This window comes from Tamandua tetradactyla, chromosome 2 (assembly GCF_023851605.1).
Source record: "Tamandua tetradactyla isolate mTamTet1 chromosome 2, mTamTet1.pri, whole genome shotgun sequence".
Classification (NCBI taxonomy): Eukaryota; Metazoa; Chordata; class Mammalia; order Pilosa; family Myrmecophagidae; genus Tamandua; species Tamandua tetradactyla.
Window position 1 is genome coordinate 45,570,785 of NC_135328.1, and position 25,809 is coordinate 45,596,593.

At 40.0% G+C, this 25,809-nt stretch overlaps 1 protein-coding gene and 1 pseudogene across 13 annotated transcripts in view; one reads left to right on the forward strand and one right to left on the reverse strand.

Moving 5' to 3' along the window:
• DENND1A (DENN domain containing 1A) overlaps positions 1-25,809 on the reverse strand; it is a 665,083-nt gene that overhangs the window by 184,026 nt on the left and 455,248 nt on the right. For all 13 annotated transcript variants that reach the window (XR_013169077.1, XM_077144393.1, XM_077144391.1 and 10 more), the window contains one exon: positions 16,191-16,292. Coding sequence is in view for 12 of the 13 variants with exons in the window: in XM_077144393.1 (XP_077000508.1) it covers positions 16,191-16,292 (102 nt within the window). In the remaining variant the exon portion in view is untranslated. The remainder of the gene's footprint in view (positions 1-16,190; positions 16,293-25,809) is intronic.
• LOC143673458 (group XIIA secretory phospholipase A2 pseudogene) lies at positions 22,343-23,802 on the forward strand (annotated as a pseudogene).

The window sequence follows — 25,809 nt, forward strand, 5'->3', positions numbered from 1 at the left end:
TGTCTAGGCACCTAGCAAAAATCCAGAGCTGCTCTGCCTCCAAGGTAACTTCTGCCCATATTCATAAATCATGATAATCAGCAGGGCTGTTCTGAAAGCTATTCAATATTGGAACCTCCTTTTAAAATTAATTGCTAAGGCCTCTTCTTGTTAAACAATTAACTTTATTAAGTCATAACTTATATACAATAGAATACATTTTGACAGATATGCCAGCAGTGAAATCACTACCACACTTGAGAAACAGAATGGTTCCTTTACCCCAAAACGTTTGCTGGTACCCTTCTGTAGTCAGTTCTTAGCCCCTTCATCCCAAGGGAACCACCAATTTGTTTTTAACCACTATAGAGTAGCGTTGTCTCTTCAGAATTTTATATAATGAAATCATGCACTATATACTCTTCTGTGTCTGGCTTCTGTTTCACACTGTAATGTATTTAAGATTCACCCATGTTGTTTTGTGTATCAGTAGTTTGTTACAACAGACTATTAACTAGGTGACGAAACATAAGGGATTTAACATGTTACATCTTACCAGGTGATGGACAATCAAGGTGTTTCCTGCTATTGTTTACTGTAAACAAAGGTTCTGTGAACCTTCGATGTGCAAGCCTGTGGACACACCTTTTCATTTCTCTTGGGTGAATACCTGTGAGTGGAATTGTTGGGCTGTATTACAGGTGTACATTAGATTTTATAGAAAATGGCCAAAGTGGTGGCATCATTTTATTCTTCCATCAGTTATAAGGGGAGTTCTTGTTCAGTTGTTCTATCTCCTCACCAACATTTGGTATTGTCAGTCTTAAATTTTTGTCAAGTTCATTGAGGCATAGTTTACATAAAGTAAAATTCACCACTTTTAAGTGTACAGTGCTACGAATTTTGAAAAATAAAGTCATGCAACCATTACTAAAATCAAAGAATATTTCCATCATCCCTACCCTTGAATTCCTTTTTGGCCCTTTATAGTCAGACCCTCTTCCCACCCCAGCTCCTGGCATCCACTCATCTGATTTCTATTTTTATAGTTTTGCCTATTCCAGAACATCATATAAATGGATTCTTTCAGTTAGCACAATGTATTTGAGATTCATCTATGCTACTGCATATACAAATAGTTAGTTCTCTTTTTATATAGAGACTTTATTATAGAGTCATATTCTGTTTTATGGATATACCACTGTTTGTTAATAGCTCAACTAGGGAAAAGGAATTCTGATTGTTTCCAGTTTTTGGTTTTTATGGTCTTGACAGTTTTGAAAAATACTGGTCAGGTAATTCATAGAATGTTCCTCAATTTCAATTTGTTTGAAGTTTTTTTGCCATGATTAGACTGGGTTTTTAGAAAGAATACCACAGAGGTGAAGTACCCTTCTCATCACATCATATTAGGAGGGAAATGATACCCACATGACATACTGGTGATGTTAAATTGATCACTTGGTGAAGGCAATGTTTGCAGGTGCTGCCATTTTTCCCTTTACATACTATTCTTTGGAAGTGAGTCACCAAGTCCGGCACAGGTTTAAGGTAGGGGGAGAAAGGCAAATAGATTAAGCTCCTCCTCCTGGAGGGGAGAATATCTACAATTATTATTTGGAATTCTTCTGTAAGGAATTATCTCTCTTTTCTTTCCCACCAACTCTCTCTCTCTTTCTCTTTTCAGTGAATGGATCAGGAACCACCAACTCTCTTTTGGTTAGTGTTTGCACGACAGATCTTTCTCTAGCCTTTCATATTTTTTTTCTTGGGTGCATGGGCTGGGAATCCAACCAGGTCTTCCACATAGCAAGGTGAGCATTCTACCACTGAACCACCATTCATGCACACCCAGCCTTTCACTCTAAAACTATGCAACTCTTTATATTTAAAGTGGAAGCTTGGCGGATAGCATTTGATCTTGCTTTTTCATGTAATCTGATAATCTCTGTCTTTTAATTGGAGTATTCAGACTTTGAATATTTAATATAATTATCAAAATAGTTGAGCAAATCTATCACCTTGCTATTTTTCTGTTTTTCCCATCTGTGCCTGGTTCCTTTGCCCCTGTCCCTTATCCAACTTTTGAATCTCCAATATTGGCTTACTAGCTATATACAGTCTATTCCCATTTTCTGTGATAGTTACATTCCTTAAAGTTTGGTGAATACTGAATTAGTAAATACTGAACCACTGACCCTAGGAGAAATAGAGGGTTAGGTTTCTGTAAGCCTCTGGTCACATTTTATCAGCTCATCAATATACAACATCGTTTCATGTGTATTTCTGTTTAAAGACACCTTATATCTTTGGTTCTCTCCTTAAATAGGCATACAATGATTCCCTAGGAAATTCTTTGTTCCATCAGCCTTTTAGAAACTGCTTCCATTTAATCCTGTCTAGAAACAGTATCATTGCCTTTGGAATATTTTTGAGCAACATTTAAACACAGCCAATGAACACAAATTTAAGCAAGTTTAGTCATAAATCACAATGGGTAATTGGAGATCATAAAATAAGGTGTTGATTCATTAGCATTGAACTCACAGACAATAGCACTATAATTCATATTTGAACGAAGCTTATCTATAAACACACATATTTTCTTGATAAGGCATATCATAGCCTTCTTGCTTAAAATACCAGATAACACTTACAACTACACGTGGGGGCCATTTAAAAAAACAAAATCATCAACAAAAAGTACAAATATGTGAAAAGTGTGGCACTAAGTTTACTACAAAAAGGTCACTTCTTTGTAGCATGAGAGCTGAAACAAGAAAGCAGAGTGTTGTCTTGTTTGATGTCAGCTGGGATGATGTGTGTTGGATGACTTCAATTTTTGCCACTGTGTATGCTCATGAATAAGCAGGAAAGCAAAGCAAATATTGATTTTTGGGGGAACAAAAAAATTTTAACAAGCAGGTAAATTTGCAAATAAGGAATCTGTGATGATATGATTGACTGTATCCCTGTTTTATTATATTTTTTCCTTAATGGCTTCTCTAAGGTTTACAATATACATTTTTAACTTATTGTAGTCTACCTTCAAATAGTATTATACCACTTTACATACAATGTAAGAATCTTACAGCAGCATCCTTCTATTCTCCACCCTACTTTGGTCCTTTGTGCTACTGTGGTCATTTTACATTTCACTTCTACCTATGTTATAAACCACACAATAGATTAGTATTATTTTTACTTTAAATACTCAATTATCTTTTATCAAAATAAAAAGCAAGAAATCTTTTATATTTACTCACATATTTACTATTTCTAGGCATTCATCATTACCTTATCATCCAACTTTCTCTCTAATATCATTTCTTTTCTACCTGAAGAACTTCCTTTAACATTTCTTATAATGCAGATCTGCTGGCAAAGATTTCTTTCACTTTTTATCTTTAAAAAAATCTTTATTTTGCCTTATTTTTTTAAAATGTAAAAGCAGAAGTCTTTATTAAAACACAGATAATGGCATTGACTCATTTTACTGAAATGACCATAACTAAAAAAGATTTCATGAAAAATACACAGCCATGTATGTACTTCTCTGTTTGAGATATAATTCACCACACATGGCGTGCCGGTTTGAAAGTATTACATACCCCAGAAAAGCCATGTTTTAATTCTGAGTCAATCTTGTGGAGGCAGCCATTTATTTCAATCCTGATTCAATACTGTAGGTTGGGAACTTTGATTAGATTATTTCCATGGAGACGTAGCATGCCCAATTGTGGGTGTGACATTTTGATTAGATGGGAGAGGTCAAGACCCCATTCCAGGTGGGTCCTGATTGGTTTACTGGTATCCTTTAAAAGAGGAAACATTTTGGAGAGAGTCAGAAACAACAGAAGCCTCAGCTGACAGAGACAGAGCCAACAGAAACTTCAGCGCACAGCTCTGGCACAAATGTTGACACTTGGAGAACAGAGACATGGATGCTTGGAGATGCTTAAAGGCCAGCAGACATTGCCATGAGATGTTAAGCAAGCCAGAACGTGAAGACAGCCAAGGGAAGCAAAGAGATGAAAGCCAGCACCAGAGAAGCAATGTGAGGAACCCCCACAGGAACAGAGGCTGAAAGAATGGAGCCCAGGAGCAAGGGACCAGCAGATGCCAGCCATGTGACAAAGGTGTTCTGGCCCCATCAGCCTTCCTTGAATTAAGGTACCTTTCCCGGGGTGCTTTAGTTTGGACATTTTTATGGGCTTAGAACTGTAAACTTGTAACTTATTAAATTCTCCTTTTTAAAAGCCATTCTAGGAGGGGGCCAAGATGGCGGCTTAGTGAGGAGTGGGATTTAGTTCATCCTCCATAGTAGCTAGTAAATAGACAGGAAAAGTATAGAACAACTGCTGGGGCCACGTCAGTGACTGGACACACAGCGTACCCCAGTCTGGACCAGCTGGACCGGCTGCGAGCCCACTCAGAACCGTTGAGTCCCCCAAGCTGTGGTGCCAGTGCCCCTCCCACACAGGCTGCTTCCCAGAGGGGAAAGGAAAGACACTTTACCAGCAGCAGGGGCTGAATGCAACCAAGCTCCAATTGTGGAATTAACTAACAAATGCTGACTCCTAAAAATAGGCCCCAGCACAGCTGAACCTCGAGTAAAAGTTGAGGTTGCTGGTTTTTGCCCCTGCATAGGGGACAGGGCTGACGGAAAAAGAAAAAAGTAAGAAAACAAACAAACAACAACAAAAAAAACAACAGTGTTTTTTGGATCAGATAGCACAGAGTACTTGAAAGGGTCTGGGCCCTGAAGGAAAGGAGGGGGCACATGGTACCTGGATATACACAGGGCAACGTACCAACTTAAGCTCTCTCTCTTTTTTTAATGTTTTTAAAAAAATTTTTTATTAATTAAAAAAAATTACAAGAAATACAAACATTCCCAACACATACACTCAGCAATTCACAATATCATCACATAGTTGCATATTCATCATCATGATCATTTCCTAGAATATTAGCATCAATTCAGAAAAAGAAATAAAAAGACAACAGAAAAAAAAATTTTACATGCCATAGCCCTTACTGATCCCTTTCATTGATCACTAGCATTTCAAACTAAATCTACTTTAACATTTGTTCCCCCTATTATTTATTTGTATTCCATATGTTCCTCTCATCTGTTGACAAGGTAGATAAAAGGAGCATCAGACACAAGATTTTCAAAATCACGCAGTCACATTGTGAAAGCTATATCATTATACAATCATCATCAAGAAACATGGCTACTGGAACACAGCTCTACATTTTCAGGCAGTTCCCTCCAACCTCTCCATTACATCTTGGATAACATGGTGATATCTACTTAATGCATAAGAATAACCTCCAGGATAACTACTCGACTCTGTTTGGAATCTCTTAGCCATTGACACTTTGTCTCATTTCACTCTTCCCCCTTTTGGTCAAGAAGGTTTTCTCAATCCCTTGATGCTGAATCTCAGCTCATTCTGGGATTTCTGTCCCACGTTGCCAGGAAGATCCACACCCCTGGTAGTCATGTCCCACATAGACAGGGGGAGGGTGGTGAGTCTGCTTGCTGTGTTGGCTGGAGAGAGAGGCCATATCTGAGCAACAAAAGGGGTTCTCTTGGGGGTGACTCTTAGGCTTAATTTTAAGTAGGCTTGACCTATCCCCTGTGGGGTTAAGTTTCATATGAACAAACCCCAAGACTGGGGGCTCAGCCTATAGCTTTGGTTGTCCACACTGCTTGTGAGAATATCAAGAATTCAACTTGGGGAAGTTGAGTTTTCCTCCATTCTCACCATTCACCGAAGGGGACTTTGCAAATACTTTTCCACTCACTGATCAAATCACTCTGGGATTCATCAGGGCATTACCTGGACAAACCAACAAAATCTCATGCCCTATACAAAGTTCCATGTACTTAAGGTGTTCAATCAACTCTAGGCATTCTTAGATTATACCATCTCAATCTTTATCATCTATCTTTCTTTGTGATTTCATTTATGCCCCAGCCCTCCTCCCTCTATCATTCTCATATGCAGCTTCATTCAGTGTTTTAACATAATTGTATTACAGTTAGGTAATACTGTGATGTCCATTTCTGAGTTTTTATATTCAGTCCTGTTGCACAATCTGTATCCCTTCAGCTCCAATTACCCAATATCTTACCCTATTTCTATCTCCTGATGGTCTCTGTTACCAAGGAAATATTCCAAGTTTATTCACTAATGTCAGTTCATATCAGTGAGACCATACAGTATTTGTCCTTTTGTTTCTGGCTAATCACACTCAGCATAATGTCCTTAAGGTCCATTCATGTTGTTACATACTTCATAACTTTATTCTGTCTTACAGCTGCATAATATTCCATCTTATGTAAATGTCACAGTTTGTTTAGCCAACTGTCTGTTGATGGACATTTTGGCTGTTTCCATCTCTTGGTAATTGTAAATAATGCTGCTATAAACATTGGTGTGTAAATGTCCATTTGTGTCCTTGGGCTCGTGTCCTTTGAGTAGAGACAGCATACAGATGGATCCTGTTTTTTAATCCATTTTGCCAGACTATGTCTTTTGATTGGAGAGTTTAATCCATTAACATTCAGTGTTATTACTGCACGGGTAGTACTTTCTTCTACTATTTTGCCTTCTGGATTTTATATGTCATATCTAATTTTCCTTCTTTTTACCTTTACTCATAGTCTTCCTTTCTACACTCTTCTCCACACCTCTCTCTTCTGTCTTCGTATCTGTCTCTAGTGTTCCCTTTAGTATTTCTTGCAGAGCTGGTCTCTTGGTTACAAATTCTCTCAGTGATTTTTTGTCTGAAAATGTTTTAATTTCTCCCTCATTTTTGAATGACAGTTTTGCTGGATACAGAATTCTTGGTTGGTAGTTTTTCTCTTTTAATAATTTAAATATATTATCCCACTGTCTTCTCGCCTCCATCATTTCTGCTGAGAGATCTGTGCATAGTCTTATTGGGCTTTCCTTGTATGTGATGGATTGCTTTTCTCTTGCTGCTTTCAAGATCCTCTCTTTCTCTTTGACCTCTGACATTCTGATGATTAAATGTCTTGGAGTACGTCTATTTGGATCTATTCTCTTTGGGGTACGCTGCACTTCTTGGATCTGTAATTTTAAGTCTTTCATAAGAGTTGGGAAATTTTCAGTGATAATTTCCTCCATTAGTTTTTCTCCTCCTTTTCCCTTCTCTTCTCCTTCTGGGACACCCACAACATGTATATTTGTGTGCTTCATATTGTCTTTCAATTCCCTGAGTCCCTGCTCATATTTTTCCATTTTTTTTCTATAGTTTCTGTTTCTTGTCAGATTTCAGATGTTCCGTCCTCCAGTTCAGAAATCCTATGTTCTGTCTCTCGAAATCTACCATTGTAGGTTTCCATTGTTTTTTTCATCTCTTCTATTGTCTTTCATTCCCATAAGTTCTGTGATTTGTTTTTTCAGACTTTCAGTTTCTTCTTTTTGTTCTTTCCTTGCCTTCTTTATATCCTCCTTCAATTCATTGATTTGGTTTTTGATGAGGTTTTCCATGTCTGTTCGTACATTCTGAATTAATTGTTTCAGCTCCTGTATGTCATTTGAATTGCTGGTTTGTTCCTTTGACTGGGCCATATCTTCAATTTTCCTGGTGTGATTTGTTATTTTTTGCTGGTGCCTAGGCATTTAATTACCTTAATTAGTTTATTCTGGAGATTGCTTTCACTTCTTTTACCTAGGGTTTTCTTGCTGGATGAATTTGTTGTCTATCTGTTCTTTGACATTCCGTTCAGCTTTATCTGGACGTTTAGCTTAAGTTTTGTTTAACAGAGGAGAATTTTTCAGTTCTTGTTTTCTTGTTTCTTGCCCTGCTTGTGTGGTGCCTTTCCCTCACACACACTTAGGAGGGTCTATTTAGATATTATAGACCCCAGCCAGATATTCCCAGACCAAACTGGCCTCCTATCAGGAGGAAAGAGTGACCTGCATTGGTTTTCCCTGAGGATGAGACCCAGCAGGTTGAAAGACTTCCCTGTGAAGTCTCTGGACTCAGTTTTTCTTATCCTGTCCAGTATGTGGCGCTTGTCTGACTGCAGGTCCTACCAGCATAAGATGATGCGGTACCTTTAACTTTGGCAGACTCTCCCTCCTGGGGGCGTGGTGGAGACAGAGGAGAGGCTATAGGCTGGTTTTAATGGCTTCAAATTACCAAGCCCTGGTGTCTGAATTCCTTGATGGAGGGATTCCACCTGGGTGGGACTTCACCCCTCCCCTGGGGAAGGCACAAGCTCCAGATAAGCCCCCCAAAGAGCTCACTTCTGCCTATGCCTGGGGCAGTTGCAGCCTGAAAAGGCCTGCTGCTGTATCCAGAGGCAGTCAAGCCTTTGTAGATACACAGCCACAAAAACCTCTGTTTCCTTCTTTTTTTTTTTTCCCTTTTTTCTGTCAGTCCTGCCCCCTTGGCGCTGGGGCAAAAATGAACAACCTCTGCTTTGATCAGGTTCACATAAGCTGGGAGCCTATTTTTAGTAGTCAGAATTTGTTAATTAGTTCCACAATTGGCGTTTGATTGTGCCCAGTCCCTACTGCTGGTAAAGTCCTTTCCTTTTCCCTCTGGGAAGCGGCCTGTGGGGGAGGGGCGCTGGCCACCACAGCTTTGGGAACTCATGGTTCTGGGGGGTGCTCGCAGCCGGTCCAGCTGGTCCAGACTGGGATATGCTGTGTGTCTGGTCACTGATGTGGCCCCAGGAGCTGTTCTGTACTGTTTCTGGTTATTTAGTAGTTGTTCTGGAGGACAAACTAAAACGCACATGTTGTTAAGCCGCCATCTTGACCCAGAAGTCCCAACTTAAGCTCTTGATTGGCAAACCTGAGGAACAGGGGTCCTGCTCTGAAAAGGATTTTTCCTTTTCTTTTTTTGTGGCTGTGTTTCTACACCTTGACTACTCTTTGGATATAGCTGTGAGGCTTCTCAGGCTCCAACTGTCCTAGGCATGGGTAGAATTAAGTTTGTTTGAGTGTTTGTCTGGAGCCTGTGCCTTCCCCAGGAGAGAGGTGGGGCCCAGCTCAGGTGGAATCCCTTCCTCAAGTAATTCAGACCCCAGGGTCTGGAAAAGTAAAGTGATTAAAGCTAGCCTACAACCCCTCTCTGTCTCAACCAAGACCCCAGCAGTGAGAGTCTGCTGAACTTAAAGGTACCACATCACCTTATGCTGGTGGGACCCACAGGCAGAAAAGCACCGCATACTGGGCAGGATAGGAAAAACACAGAGTCCAGAGACTTCATAGGAAAGCCCTTCCACCTTCTGGGTCTCATCCTCAGAAAAATTATGCAAGTGACTCTTTCCTCCTGAGAGGAGGCCAGTTTGGTCTGGGAAAATCTGTGTAGGGTCTATAATACCTAAGCAGATCCTCCTAAAGGGGGGGAAAAAGGCACCATACAGGCAGGGCAAAAAACAAGAAAACAAGAACTGAAAATTTCTGATCTCTTAAACAAAACTTAAACTTGAGGTCTAGAATAAGCTGAACTGAATGTCAAAGAATGGATAGACAACAAAGTCATCCAGCAAGAAAATCCTAGGTAAAAAAAATGAAAATAATCTCCAAAATAAGCTAATTAAGGTAATTAAATGCCTAGATGCCAGCAAAAAAATAAATCATACTAGGAAAATTGAAGATATGGCCCAGTCAAAGGAACAAACCAGAAATTCAAATGAGACATGAGTTGTAATTCAGAATGTTTGAATAGACAAGGAAAACCTCATCAAAAATCAAATCAATGAATTGAGGGAGGATATAAAGAAGGCAAGGAATGAACAAAAAGAAGAAACTGAAAGTCTGAAAAAACAAATCACAGAACTTATGGAATGAAAGGCACAGTAGAAGAGATAAAAGCCTTTCCAGCTATATTGCATTTCAGCATCTTCCAAACTAACACACGTGGTGTACAATCAACGGCACACAATATCATCACATAGTTGTGTATTCATCACCATGACCATGTTTAGAACAATTGCATCACTCCAGAAAAAGAAATAAAAAGAAAAAAGAAAAAACTCATATACCAGAAAAAGAAATAAAAAGAAAAAAAAAACCTCATACATCCCATACCCCTTTACACCTTCTTCTTATTGACCAATACTTTTTTAATATACCCAATTTATTTCACCCCTTATACCCCTATTATTTATTTATTATCCTATTTTTTCAAGGTTTTCACAATCACACAGTCACACTATAAAAGCCATATAGTTATACAACATACTCAAGAACCAAGGCTATTGGAACACAGCACAACAGTTTCAAGTACTTCCCTCCAGCCATTCCAATATACCATAAACTTAAAAGGGATATCTATATAATGCATAAGAATAATCTCTAAGATAACCTCTCAGTTCTGTTTGAAATCTCTCAGCTGAAACCAGGTTTTCTCAATTCCATGATGCTGGGTCCTGGCTCATCCTGGAAGTGATGTCCCACGTAGACGGGGGGAGGGCAGTGAGTTCCCCTGCTGAGCTGGCTTAGCTTAGAGAGAGAGAAGCCACATCTGAGCAACAAAAGAGGTTCTCTGAGGGTGACTCAGGCATAATTTTAAGTATGTTTTGCAGGAATAAGTTTTAGAGGGGTGAACCCCAGGATTGAGGGCATGGCCTATTGATTTGGTTATCCATACTGCAAGCAAGAATATCAGAAATTCTCCAAATGGGGAAGTTGAATATTTCCTCCTTTCTCCCCACTCCCCAAAGGGGACTTTTAGTTTTCCTTAATTAATTAATTAATCTTTTTGCATGAGCAGGCATGAGGAATTGAACCTGGGTCTCCGGCATTTGCCTTAATTTTTGAAAGATATTTTCACTGGACATAGAACTCTAGATTCACAAAAATTGTCTTTCATTATTTAAAGATGTCATTCCACTCTCTTCTGGCTTATATAGTTTTTGGCAACAAGTCTGCTGTTATTATTTCTTTCTCTTTTGTATCTTTTTCTCTTCAGCTACTTTTAAGAATTTATTTTTATCACTGGTTTTAAGCAAGTATCATGATGTGCCTTTGTGTGGTTTTGTCTGTATCCATCACTTTGAAGGTTCACTTAATTTCTTGGAGCTGTGAGTTTATTGTTCTCATCAAATTTGGGAAAATTTGGCTATTATTTAAATATGTCTTTCTCTCCCCTGCCCCCGACTTGAATTACATGTATATTAGTCTTCTTGATATTTTGCCACTGAGGTTCTGTTAATTTTTTCCAGTCTTTTTTCTTTCTGTGCCACATACTGGATGATTCAATCTCAGCCAGTGACTTTTTCATTCCAGATTAATTCTATTTCATCTCTAGCTGTTCTTTCTTTTTATATCTTCTATTTCTTTCCTTATTTAGATCATGTCTTCCTTTAAATCCAAGAGTGTATTTATAATCTCTATAATAGTCATTTTAAGGTCACTGTCTACTAATTCTATAATGTCCATTTTTTCTGAGTCTGTTTCTATATGCTAATTTTCCTCTTGGTGATGGGCTACATTTTCCTGAATCCTAACATGTCTAGTCTTTTTTTGATAGGATGCTAGATATTGTGAATGTTATGCTGAGTGTTCAATTTTGCTGTCTTCTTTTAAAGAGGGGTTGAGATTTATTTTGATAAAAGGCTAAATTTCTTGTACATCAGGATTTTAAAAAAGAGTTTTGTTTAAAACTTTTATTAAAGTTTAACATACATGCATATGCACATATCATTGGTATATAGCTTGTTGAAATCTTACCCATGTAACTGGCACTCAGATAAAAAAATCAGCACATTACCAACACTCCTGAAGCCCTCTCTTATGCTCCTTAAGACTTGTTTTTAAGCTTTGTTAGGGCAAGTCTAAAGTAACCTTTACTCTAAAGCTAATTTAGACTTACTACCAAGACATGGCCCTTCTGAGGTCTCTACTGATTGTCCTGAATGTTCAACAAGGTCTCTCTGCTCTGGCTAGTCAGCGGATTATTCCCAGCCCTGTGTGAGCTCTGAGAATTGTTCATCTTCTAGTTTCCTGTCAGGAGTTTCACCTTACATATTGGCAGATTACTCTTCAGAAGATCAGTCAAGGGGACCTAATACAGACTTCTAGAGCTCTTTCACTGAGTAGCTTCCTCCTGTCTGGTACTCTGACCCACAAATTTAAACCATCCCTCCCCTCCAACTCAGATCTTTGACCCCTCAACTCAACAAGACTGTTGTACTCTGCTGGGGATTCCCCTCCTGGCACCAGGGTTCAGAAAATGTTTTAAGGTAGAAAACCAGAGGGACTGTAGGCCTCACCTCATTTGTTTACTTTCTCTTGGGGATCCATAATCCTGTACTGCCTGTTGTACAATTTGTGGAAAGTTTTTAAAAATATATATATTTAAAATTGTTAATGGGGGTAGGATGAATCCAGTTCCAATTGTTCCGTCATGGCAAGAAGCAGAACTAAGACCTCCTTTAATAAAATTTCCAGCATGGATGCCATGTTTTCCAAGATTTCATCTACCAAAATAATGCAATCCATATGTCCCTTCCATCCCTCCATCTATCTATTCGGTGGATGCTAGGTCTTGGGAAACAAAGACAAATAAACTCAATTCTGCCCCAAAGAACTCACAATTAAAAGGGAAAGCCAGAAATATGTAATAAATCACACTGCTGGGTGGTAAGTATAATAACTACAAGAGGCAGTGGTAACATACAGAAAGATAAGGTTAAATTTTCCTAAAGATCTCAGGAAAGGTTTAACAGCATAATGTTTAGGGTAAGTCTTGAAGAATGAGTAAGAGACTGAAAGATGAGGTAAGACATTTCAGACAAAAGAAACCTCACATGCAAAGTATAAAGGTATAAACAGTAAGTTTGGGGAAACTAGATATCTATAATACAGGGTTTGCAGCAGGAAAGGGGTGGGGGGAGAGCTAAAACTCTGGAGAAAAAAGGGCGAGTCTCATCATGAAGGAAGGCCTTGAATGCCATGCTAATCATTATTAGCATCCATAATTCACCATTATCAGCTACCGTCTAGTATGCTCATAGTATATATGTTTTACATATATTATATAGATTACATTTAATCCTCAAAACAACTTTATGAGGAAACTAAGACTCAGAGAGCTTAAATAATTTTTCTCAAGAGCACATCACACAGCTAATAAGTGGAGAAGTCAGGAATTGAATTAAGGTATGTTTGATTCCAAAGCCAACAAAGGGAACGTGCCTCTAACCTCTAAGCACTGGAGAGTTATGAATGCATTTTTTGTCTTTAAATTATGCTCACTGATGGAATGGTTTTAAGGAAGAGTGAAATATAATTAAGTTTATGTGTCAGAAAAGTCACTTTGGTGCATGAGGAAGAAGGACTGGAAGGAAGAGGCTGGAGTCCAAAGAACTAGTTCAGAGGTAATTGTACAGGAGAGAAAAAGGGCATGGGATTAGGTGGCATTGAGGAGGAATGGAGAACAGAACAGAAGCAGACTTTGTCAGACACAGCAAACTAGCACCTTTGGCAAAAGGGGGAGAATATGAGATCAACTGGGGCTGCTGATATGCTTAAAGTACCCAGTCCTGTGCCTAGTGCAGGGGATCAAAAAATGAGCAGGCCATGACTTCCTTTGAGGACTTGATAGCTCATGCAGCCTTATAGAAGCAAATCTATGAATTTATTGAAAAAGAAGTATTTCATTCCCTCCCCATTACTTTCTTTGGAATCCTTAATGGAGTCCCAAGTTCCATGTTGGAAACCACTGCTGTGGAACATTCTCAACCCTGATACAAACCGGATTGCAAACTGGAGGTCCTGTTGCACAGGCTTAGGACTGCCAGAACATGGAGGATATTGACTGTCCAACACTGTCTGTGATCAATTTTTATTAATAACATATGCAGGTCCATTTATTGAACACTGACAACATGCCAAGCATTGTACCAAGTATTTGATAAACACTATCAACTCATTTATTTGCCACAGCAATCTTAATGGCAGCTCTGGTTTTTCTGTTTTAAAGATGGAAAACTGAGGCTCTGAGAGGAGAAAATAACTTGACCAATTTACTTTGGTTCCCTGGGTCCACCTCATTTATCTTTCAAAAGGCATTTTGAAATCTGTCATCTTCAGGAAACTTCCATTACTCTCCTGGAGACTTTCCTCTGGGTCCTTTGGGTTTTTCTGTGCTCGGTTCTGATTTTCTTTGTGACTTGTATTAGACTATAATACAATATATAGATAAATGGGATTAGGTGGTATTGAGCAGGAATGGAGAAGAGAACATATATATATATATATATATATATACATATGTAATTTGTATGTCTGTTTCCCCTCCTGAAATATGCTTTTTGAAGACACAGATGGCTTTGCTGCCCGATGCCAAGCACAGGGTCAGAACACTGTCTACAGGCAGATGGGACCAATCAGTTCACTCCATGGTTTCTGAGACATCAATAACTCGTCCCATGCTGCCCCAAGGCCCCCACCTGTTCCTTGTGCCTGATGTGCATGATCACTCACCACATTTACTCAGCAGTTAGAAAGCCCAGGCCTAAGATACCAATGGCTTAAAGAGAGCATTTCCACTGAAAGGGAACAGAATGGAAACCTCAGATTTCTTGGACCAAAGGAACTCAGATTGTAGCCACAAGGTCCTAAGATACCAACCAAGTACTCTGTCCTGACATGATTAGCAGCAAACCCACACATTTGTTTGATACTTTGATTCTTCTTAGTTCTGTCATTTCTCTATCTCAATGGGAGGTGAAACTGAGGGGTTCCAACCTCAGTTTCACCTCTTCCTAGCCATATGTTTTACAGCATGGCGCATATTTTCTGAGGTTCTTTCTCCCTATAGAAAAGAGAAAATATCTACTCTATAGTGCTCTAATGCCACTGAATGAGCATCAGAGAAAATATCTACTCATAGGCTCGAACACTACTAAATGCTGAAATCATACAGTTAGGTAGTAGCACTGGGTGGCTCTGTAGGCCAATAAAGTTGGGTCCACATTAGGCTCCACATCTTTCCAGCTCTGTGAGTAAAAGGGTAGTAAGAAAAAACCTTCCTTTTTTCTGTGAAGATGAAATGAAGGGTCAATAATAAGTGTTAGTTCAGTATGTAGTACATAATAGCTCAATGAATGGTAAGCAATGTTTGTTTATGTCACAAGTGAAACTGATCTTTACAGAGCACAAATGACTCCCCAAAAGTCTCACAGTGACTTAAGAGTAAAGGGGCTTGAAACCATGTTGCAAACCATTTATCAACCATCAGCAGTTTCTTCTGAATAGCTAACCACTTCCAAGTGCTCCTAGAGCTCCTGGTAGCAAAGGAACACTGGCGCCCAATGGATAGAACACTCCACCTGCCACTATGGGGACAGAACACAACCCCAGCCCTATGTCAGCTCTATATGGCCAAGAACATCTACTCCTTTCAGCTTAGAAGTCAGAATAACTTGACAGATCTTCCAGCAGGTAGAACCATGGTGGTCAACCAGAAATACCAAAACCAAACACTCCTGTGAACCTTAACATTTCTCATTCTTATAGACAACAGGGAAGAATGGGTCTACTTCAAATAGCTGTCCCTGAGGCAGTTTTGAGTAACAATGTGAGACAGACGTGTTGTCGGATGTCAGCACGGCAAATGTCGCAGCCAGTTGCTTTTTGCTAAATAGAGTACACATTCTGTTTAGGCCTGAGGTAACAAACAGAGACATGGAGGACATGCAGCCGCATTCAGAGCACTGGCAGCAGGTATCCGCTAAGTAGGAAGGTGGCTTTGTTTGATGATGGTCCAGGAAAAAAAATGCAGGTTTGAAGTGTCCCAGATTGCTCACACTGAAAGCCCTTCCCACCCACTTTCAGTGGTGCTGCATATGGGAAGCAGTCCTGCACTATGGAGATGGCAACATGCTGGAGAGGTTCCCACAGAAAGGCATCCCACCTCCCTCAGCTGCCCTCAGCTCCCACAAAGGAGGAGTTGTTTAGAACCTGGGATCACTTCACAATCTTTCAGATTAAAGTTATAACAGCAAAAAATGAAAGACTCAAAAATAAACCACCCCCAACTTTCTATGAGACAATTCTCCCTGAGGAAACTCAGCAGGTGACTGAAACTCTTACTTAGGCCATGGGAAAACTACCGATGTCTCTTTTCCCTCTCCATCTCCACCAAAGTCACATTCATTTCCATTAAGCTCAAAGGAGTCAGAACCTCAAGAGTTCATTACCCACCACGTCATTTGGGAGGCTCTGGAGGTCATCAAAAGGGGTTTCCAGGGTGTTGGTGTCCACATTCAGGATTACAACATCATCCAGGGCCATGTTTCTGACTTTCTGCAAGTAAAAAAAATCCAAAAGAGAAAGTCATTGAAGCACCATCAAGACACAGATATTTCCCCTGGTCTTCTCTGGGGCAGGGGAAGAACAGTGACACATAACAAAGGCCAGTTCTGTGGCAGGCCCACTGCTAGGTACTTCACATCTGTTAGTTCATTTAATTTCCAAAAACTGTGGGCTTGTATGTTCATCCCTGAGTCTCAGCAGTGAGAATGGGCTTGCAGAGGCTAAGTAACATGCCCCAGGTCACAGAACTAGGAAGAAAGATCTTCATACCCCAACATTATTTTTTCCCTATATTTTGCAATTTCTTTTTGAGCAGAAACTGCGAGGTCTAAAGCTCTGGCCTCAGAAACTCTGATACACAGCTGGGCTCTCATGATACCTACATTCAGTCCGTCCTTGGATTCACCAAAGGTTACTTGTCTATCTCTCTTTTGGATCTTGCCATCTTGGATAAGGAATATGGCATATGGCTTAGGGTTAACATTTTCTTTAAACATTAAAAAGGAAGGTCACACTTAGAATTTGGTTCCATTTTCCACAAAAATCTAACTAGTAATGGCTCAGAGGCTCTGGCTACAAAAGAATTAAGGGAGACTCATGCCTACTAAGGGTTATTGCTTATAGAACCTTAGACTTTATTTTACCCTGTTTAAGGAGAAAGACTCTAAAATTTATTGTCCAAACAGAGACATTTCTGAATGTGAAAGAAGGAAACAGGTATAAAACAGGACATACGATTATCCTATATAGAAGGGATCAATTCAAAATTAGCTGCCCTCAGAGCCACTGCACATGATTATGCAAGTATGCATGGTCCAGCCAGCCAACTTGGTTTGAAATTTGCTAACTCTTTACCCTACCGAGTGGTATCAGTGGAGAGGTTGCTTTTTCCTAACTCATCCAAGAGCACTGGGCAGGCTAGTGATAGAGCTGGACATCTTGATAGCTGCTAAGCCTAAGTTTGTTAATGCCCTAACAATTATAATGTACTGTCAGCCTATCAATTCTTGCTGTGTGCTGTACTTACTTTATCTCCTTTAGTTATTATCACAACCCTGCAAAGTGTACATTATTCTCGTGGTACGTAAATTGAGAAGAGGCTCAGAGACGTGAAATAAGCAGCAGAGGCAACCCAGGACTGGCCTCATCCACAGCCCATGCTCTTTGTACTGCAGCACCAGACTCATCAGGTACCCTTAGTGAGACTGGCCTCCTCCCAGCACCACCCCCTCTGCCTGCCTGCTTCACCCTGGTGGGCTGAGGACTCTTTCAGAGGCTCCACAGTTTAGCTCGCCACTGCATAATAAATAGCACCTGGGAAAATGCTCGACATGACACGTGATGAGTGCTCACTAATACTGGCTGACGTTTGTTCTCTCTCAAACCCCAACTTCAATACAGAACTTGGCACCTAAGTAAACATTTCGAGATTATTCCCAGCAGGAGGGTGGAGCCATGCTGGTCAGAAGCCTCCTAGGGTTGAAAAAAACATTCCCAGGCAGAATCTTGGAATCTTTCCACTTAACATGACTGAGAGCCTCAAACCTTTTTGCTATAGATTTCTCTAGACATTGGAGGCTATCAATCAATTTACAAATATTTACTAAGTGTTTACTATGGGCCTAGAACTACAGTGAAGGTACAAGACTGCCACTTCTACTTTATTTCCCCTCCAAACCCCAACACTCACATGAACCATCTACCTTATATATAGTTAATAGCAAATGTGGAGAAGCAGCTAATAAAACTAATAACTAGTGTTTCACAGTACTTTTTTTGTCTTGTTCTTGTTTTTGTTTAAAAAAAAAAGCACAATTCCCATTTTACCAATGAGAACTAAGACTTAAGATTCATATAGTTCAATTAGTCCCGTGGCTCCTTAGCAGCCTCACTTTACATTCCAACAGGTTAAACAAACCACACAATGTGTTAGCAGGAAGTTAGAAAAACAGCATTGACAACAATCCTTTTCACTTATATGACAATTCAGAGCTCACCCAGAACTTTCACAGAGATTCTTTCATTTCATCAGTTTAGCTGGGTGAGGCATCACCACCCCCATTTAAGAGATGAGAAACTGAGGCTCACAGGCAAAGTAGCTTGCTCCCAGGTTATGTTGCTACTAATTGGTTTCTTCATCTGTAAACTGGAAATGATAACCATGATACTTTCAACCCACCTCCCCCCTGGGCTGCTGTGAGCATTAGGGGTAGCATCGCATAGTTCCTGGCACACAGTAGGGCTTAATAGATGGGGCTGTTATTACTTTTACACAATGCATTCAATGGCTACAGGCAGTCTGAAAAGCTGTAGTGGCAATGGCCTAAGGGCAATAATCCTTCTGGTGCTTCTTGGTAACTGCTGGGCTCTCACTTCAAAGGCCAAAGTACAGTTACGGGAAACAGAATCAAAGACTGGGCAAGAGAGGCTCTACAACTCGGCCAAGGACTCCAGGCCTTAAGGATTGAGCTGAGAGCTGCTGCACCCAAGAATCATCTATTTGCCTTGTCTGACCTTCCACACACCCCTAACAGAAGGTGGTGGAAGCAACAGCCATTGGAGAGAGGCCTCAGGGACTGAAAGGCCCAATGAGTGGGATGTTGTTTCAATGCTCCCAGTGGGGCCCCAACAGCACAGACTGGACCTTGTGGGCTCTCTGTGGCTGGCCTGGAATAGGCTTTTGATTTCTTCCCACTCCTGGCTGGAAGACTTGACAGTTAAGCTGTGTGGAGTGTTTACTTTTCCAACAATGCCAACAGACTGAAGAATAGGAAAAAACCTGGCCCCTTTTTCTGGCTTAGCAGGACACAGTCCCCTTAGAAACCAAAATGCCCCAAATACCAGGCTCCAGGCAGGAGCTAGGTCGGCAGAGTTTCCTCTTATAGCACAATGCTGCCCTCCCAGTGGCAAGGCCTCTTCCAAAAGGGTTGGCATGGACTCAAGGTCCTTCCTGAAGCTCAGTGTTCCCAAAGAAAGAATCAGAGGCCAGCTCAGCCGGATGGTACCCTTTCCCTCAAAGGCTCAAGTCAACAAGAGGAATGAAGAAAGGCAAACAACATTCAAACTGGGGATAGGGGTGGGAAGTACTAGAGGAGAAGGAAGCTGGACTGCCACTGAATGCCAGCTCATTTATCCTAACAGTACTATGGGGGAAGATGCTATCACCTCCAGGGTAAGGATGAGGAAATGGGGGTTCAGAGAGGTCAAATAAATTGCCAAAGTCATACAGCTAGTGAGTGGCAGAGCTGAATTTTAAACTCAGTTCCGACTCCAAATCCAATTGCCCAGAGGACTTCCAAATGAATATCCATGTGGAGCATACTCTCAGGGCCTCTTTCCCTTACACAAAGCCACATTTTTCTTTTGTATCATAAAAATTATATATGCCTCCTGTAAAAAAAAAAAATGAGGAAAACAGAAAAGTTCAAAGAAGAAAATTACAGTTACCCTAACCCTTGCATTTGGAGATAATGTTTTGGTTTATTTCTTTCCATATGCCTCACTCCCTAGTTTGTAAAGATCATTTCTAATTGCTGGAGTGCTCCACTTCATGGAAATAAACACAACCAAACCCCTTTTGTTGGCTATTATTTTCAGTTCTTTAAGAAATTATTATATATAATATTGTCAGGAAATCAGTAGACATACAAGCTTTGTGCTTTAGGATGGATTCCTAGAAGTGGAATTTAGTTTCCACTTCTTCAAAAGTATCCCCCTCAAATTTGACTTTGAAAGAGATATCTTTACTTCCAATTATTTTAAAGTCATTTTATCCACAGCTTGTGTTTCCTACTCTAAGTGAAGAAAAATCAGCAAAGACATGAGCAGATGTCAAAATAGTCCTCCAAAAACCCTACCCAATTAAAACACTTACTAGTACCGCAGCACACCGAGACAGCTCTCCGGTAGCTTGTCCCACCAACACATTCCCTCTCTTTTTAGTTACAACATATGCCAAAGCTCCTGCCAGCTGCAAACCCTCCCCCCACCAGACTCTATAGGCTTTTTCTCAGAATGAAGGAAAAAAAACCAAAAAAAACCCAAACACACAAAAAACATACTGACATGCACACTGGCTTTCCAAATAGCATTTATTGCACAGAGAAACACATATAAATGGCATCTTCATATAAACATTGTTAATCAAAAGTGCCTTTCCCTTTATGCTTTGTCACAGACCGACTTAGACTGACCGTTGCCTTTCAGGTCAGGGAAAAGAAAAATCATAATACGAGAGATGGTCAGGGACAGCGGAGAGGATACTGGCTATAATATAAGATTTATTTGTGGCTTGCCACTTACCAGGTAAGCTACCTTAGGCAATTTACTTAACCTCCAAACTCCCCATTTTTTTTCTTCTGTAAAATGAGGATCAATGCAATACCGACCTCACAGAGTCATTGCCAGGATTAAATAAGCAAATATAAGTAAAGGATTTAGCTTGATTCCTAGAAAATCCATAATGGGCATTCAACAAAAGAAAGTTCTCTTCCCTGCTTGCCTCCTTTCCTTCAGCAGTTCTCAAGAACTTGACTGAGCCTGGCTAACCTCACTCCAGAATGCTTGAGGCTGCAGTAAGTTTTCCATTACACCTGTGGTTTATTCATGCAAACAGAATAACATGTTGGTCCACAGTTATATGCACAGGTATCCAATTCCTACCCTAGTCAGTGGGCTTCTGGAGGTCAGGAGCCAGATCTCTGTCCGCAAAGCTCCTACCCAAATATTTGTCCCACAGCAGGCAATTAAAGAATGAATGAATGAGTGAATGAATGAATGAGGAGCAACAGAGCATAGAGGTGAAAAGCATGGACCTAGAAGCCAGGCTGCCTGAGTTTTAGTCCACCTCCACCACTTACCAGCTGTGTAACCTTGAGCGAGTCTCTTGATAGCTCTGTACCTCGGTTTCCTCAACTGTAAATGAGTTAATATTTTTAAAGTACTTAGAGTAGCACCTGGCACAAGGGGGGTACATAATTAAGTACCTGGTAAATAAAAATGAATGATTATTTAAGGATGATGGAAATACTCTATATTGTGGTGGTTTCATGTGAATGTAAAAACTGTTAAAATTAATCAAATCATAAACTTTAAATGGATGGCTTACGGTATATAAATTACATCTCAAAGAAGTTGATAAACACATTAGTTCTATGTCCAGAACATGGAAAAAAATTACAAGAGACCGTAAAAGATAACAATGCATGAATGATTGTGAATGAAGAACATATAAAATAATCTTTCTTAGGACCATGACCCAATATGCATTCTGATTTCCAGCTCCGTTTGGCTAACTGCCCCCTTTCTTTTTTGTCTAGTCCTGGATTTATGTTTTAACATTATTTTCCAACCTGTGGTCTCTTAGGATAAACATAAAAATGTAGTGCTCTCTAGAGATTCTGGCATACTCCTCTACACAAAGATGAGGTCCATTAGAGAATCACTCTATTTTTGGTGTGTCTCACCTAGCTAAGATATGTTGAGGTTTACTTTCTAAAGTGGGGAGAACAAAGAAAATGGGTTTTCCCTCCTAACTGTAAGATAATATCAGCTATATTTGTCAAACCATATCAGTCCCCTCCACACAGATGGGAATGCCTCCAGAGAGGGGATTTGGTTGCCTGTGGCAAATGGTAGGACTTAGAATCAGGCCACAAAGTGAAGGGAAAGGGTTGGACTTAGAACCAGGCCATAAAGTGAAGGGAAAGGTTTGGCACTAGTGGCATAATTCAGGGGATCCAAAGAGCGGTGAAGAGAGGATTGTACTAGCCTGGCTGAGAGAGTCAAGGGCTTGATGCAGAAGAAGGAAGCTGGTCCTGGGCCTGAAATCTGCAGCTAAGTGCTGGGCTCCCTATCGAGAATGGTGGATTTATGATTCAGAGGGATGATGAGCATGGAATAACTAAGCCTGTACTCAGTGAACCTTTTCTGTTGTCTTTACACTGGGAGCCTTTTCAGGGCAGACCTGTGTCTTATTTGTCTCTGCATCTCCAGTGCCCACCACAGTGCCTGACACAAGGCAAGTACACCTTAACCGTAGAATGAAAAAAAAATACTTGCAGTTGGATCCACTCTACTGGGAGACAGACCTTGCAGCAGATGTCACTGTAAGTCCAAACAGGCTGATAGGAGTTTGCTCAAGGAAGTGGGATGGGAATAACAATGATAGCAATGATAATCATGCAAAATTATTATAATTAATTACTGTGGAATTAATTCACAGGTGACATAGAAAGAAAGATAGCTGTTAAGACGGTGGCTAAGACTATGAGTTCTGGAACAAGAAAGCTAGATTCAAGTCTTGTCTCTGCCACTGAGTAACTCTGAGCAAGTTCTTTATCTCTGAGCCTCAATTCCCTTATCTATAAAATGGGGATAAGACTCTCTGTTGTACAGCTTTGTTGTGAAGAATTTAACACACTTCCTCATGTGCATTAAGTGATCAATAAACATGGAACTATTACATGTTGAATCTATCCTTGCAATTTAAAATTACGTCAATAAAAAAGCTAAGAGCTCCAGGATTGTAAGAATCTAAACAATGATTTTCAGACCAAAGGTAGAACCCAGTAAGACTCCACTATTATGATTTTGTGTAATTAAAATATATACTACCACCAATCTATTGATCTTTCTCTGTCTATGTCTACAGTGATAATGAGCACATTCTCTGGAGCTAGACTGCCCAAGTCTGAATCCTAATTCAACTTTGCTACCCCGGGCAAACTAACCTCCCTGTGCCTAAGTTTCCTCACCTGTATAATGACACCAAAACAGTACTGACAGGCAAGGAAGCTCTAAAAGGCGCGTTGATGTGCAGTCCAAAAGGAGGCAAGGGCATGGACTCTGCTTAGGGCACTCCTGGGGCTCAGTGGGAGTGTGCCTTCTGCTGCCACAGCTCCAGGGACTCCTGGGGCCCAGTAAAGTCTGGAGGAGTATGTTTGGCCCTGCTCTGATGCCCCACACCTCACCCTTAGGCTCCTCCTCTTGGCCACCACTCTCAAGTGACAGGAGGAGGCCTGAACCATCCACTGGAGGGCCACTTTTAAGACTATCTGAAGCAGCGTTCACAAGATTGACATGTACCTGAGCACCACCTTGGACCCCCTGGGAGAGAGGATGGGCTCTGCTAGCATAGTACAGTGATAGATCTAAGTCTTTTCTACCTTAGATTTATAAATCCTCCACACGGAATGGATGTGGCTCTCTGCTGTTTGGTGTTCACCTTAACAGTGGCTTCCTTTCCCTGATAAAGTGCTGCAACCAGCATGACAGGTGCTGTGAGAACTGTGGCAAAAGGAAAATGAGGAGTTCTAGTATTGCCTCGCCAAGATCTGCCAAGATGTGCAGAAAACACTATCCTAGCTCAACATGTTCAGGCACGGGAACCAACAGTGGAGCACTCGTTTGACAGTGTTATATACATTTAGAATGTAAACCATACCTGCACAGCCAAAGAGCCACGTGCAGTGTTGCTATGAAGAAAAAAACTGATCTCTAAAGAAGATGCTAACAGCTGGTAACAGCAGATGAGGACAGAACATATCGTTTGACAAAGAACCAATGTTTTTGCAGCATAAAGCTGCCTTATTTTGTGACAGGATTATTTTAAGACTCTGCAAGACTTTACATTTTGACATTAAAACCTCAAACTTAAAAATTAAAAAAGGGGGGTGATGGGGCGGGGAGAGCATGCCTTCCCTCTCAGGCATCTTCCTGGGAGATGCTGCCTTAGTATGCCAAATTGTCTTGACCCATCCCAGAAAGATTATGTGTTAAGGGGAGATTTTTGTTTTTGAAAGGAGGGTGTCTGCAACTCAGTTTATGCATTGTATTTATAAAAAGAAGGTCAAATGTAAAAGTTCATTATATGTTTAACACTATTCTATTTGGAAATATGGGAAAATCCTCATTTAGATATTTGCTTACTATGAAATTAAAAAAATACACATTACACCTGGAAAGAACTGACTTTGTTTTTCCTCTATTTTAACTGCACATAATATCCCATTTCTTTATAACCCATTTAGCATATGAGTATGTCATGCTTCTATTAAAGACAGAACTAGCTACACAAAGCTTCCATGTCTGTTTCTACTATAAACTTGGAACCATCAGCTGGTAACGTTTTAGGGAGCATATTATGTATTATGCATAGATGATGATGTGAGCAAGATTTAATAGGACAGCCACTCTCATTTTATGAACCACCCATAAGTCAAATGTCATATTTTGCTTCAATCTTTGCTTAAATTTGATACAACATTCAAGGAGAAAAAAGAAAAGTTGTTTAACATAATAATTATTTCAGAGCCCTATTTGCTGTTATATCAGATGTTTGTTCCCTAGCATTTATTTACTTATAGTAGATTCTGGATATCCATTAGCGGTTTTAATAAAAACTGTTTTGGGGGAAAAAAACAGCACTGATGAAGAAATAAAAGATCTCAACAGACCAATAAGAGGTAAGGATGCTGGATGGTACAATGGTGGCTCAGTGGCAGAATTGTCACCTGCCATGCTGGAGATCTAGGTTCAATTCCTGGAACCTGCCCATGCCAAAGAAAAAAGAGGAAAGGACACTGAATCAGTAATCAAAAATCCTCCCAACAAAGAAAAATCCAAGACCAGATGGCTTCACTGGTGACTTTTACCAAACATTCAAAGAAGACAACATTAATCCCATGTAAATGCTTCCAAAAAATTGAAGAGAAGAGAACACCTCCTACTTCCATCTATCCCCCTAATACTAAAGCCAGACAGAGATAGCAGAAGAAAAGAAAATTACAGACCAATATCCCTTTGAAATATAAACATAAAAATGCTCAACAAAATTCTAGAAAGCTGAATCCAATTACACATTAAAATTACATCATATACACCTGGGATTTATACCAGGGGTGTCAGCAGGGCTCAACATAAGAAAATCAATCAATGTAATACACACATTAATAGGATGAGGAAAAAAAAAAACCCAACACATGATCATCCGAATTGATGTAGGAAAGGCATTTGATAAGATCTAGCATAAAAACATTCAGAAAACTAGGAATAAAAGGGAATTTCCCTGACATGATAAAGGATGTATGTGGAAAACCCACCACTAACATCATACTCAATGGTGAAGGACTGAAAGCTATTCCTCAAAGAAAAGGAAAAGGCTGAGATGTCAAACATCATCATTGCTGTTAACATTGTGCTGGAAGTGCTGGCAAGAGCAATTAGGCAAGAAAAAGAAAAAGGAAGGCAAGCAAATTGCAAAGGAAGAAGTAAAACTATCCCTATTTGCAGACGACATGATCCTATGTATAGAAAATCCAGAAGAATCTACAAGAAAACTACTAGAGATAACACAGAAATTCAGAAAGTGGTGGGGCACAAGATCAATATGCAAAAATCTGTTGTTCCCATACACCAGTCATGAATAAAAGGAAAAAGAAATCAAGAAAAAAATCCCATTTACAACAGTAACTAAAAGAATCAAATATCTAGAAATAAATTCAACCCA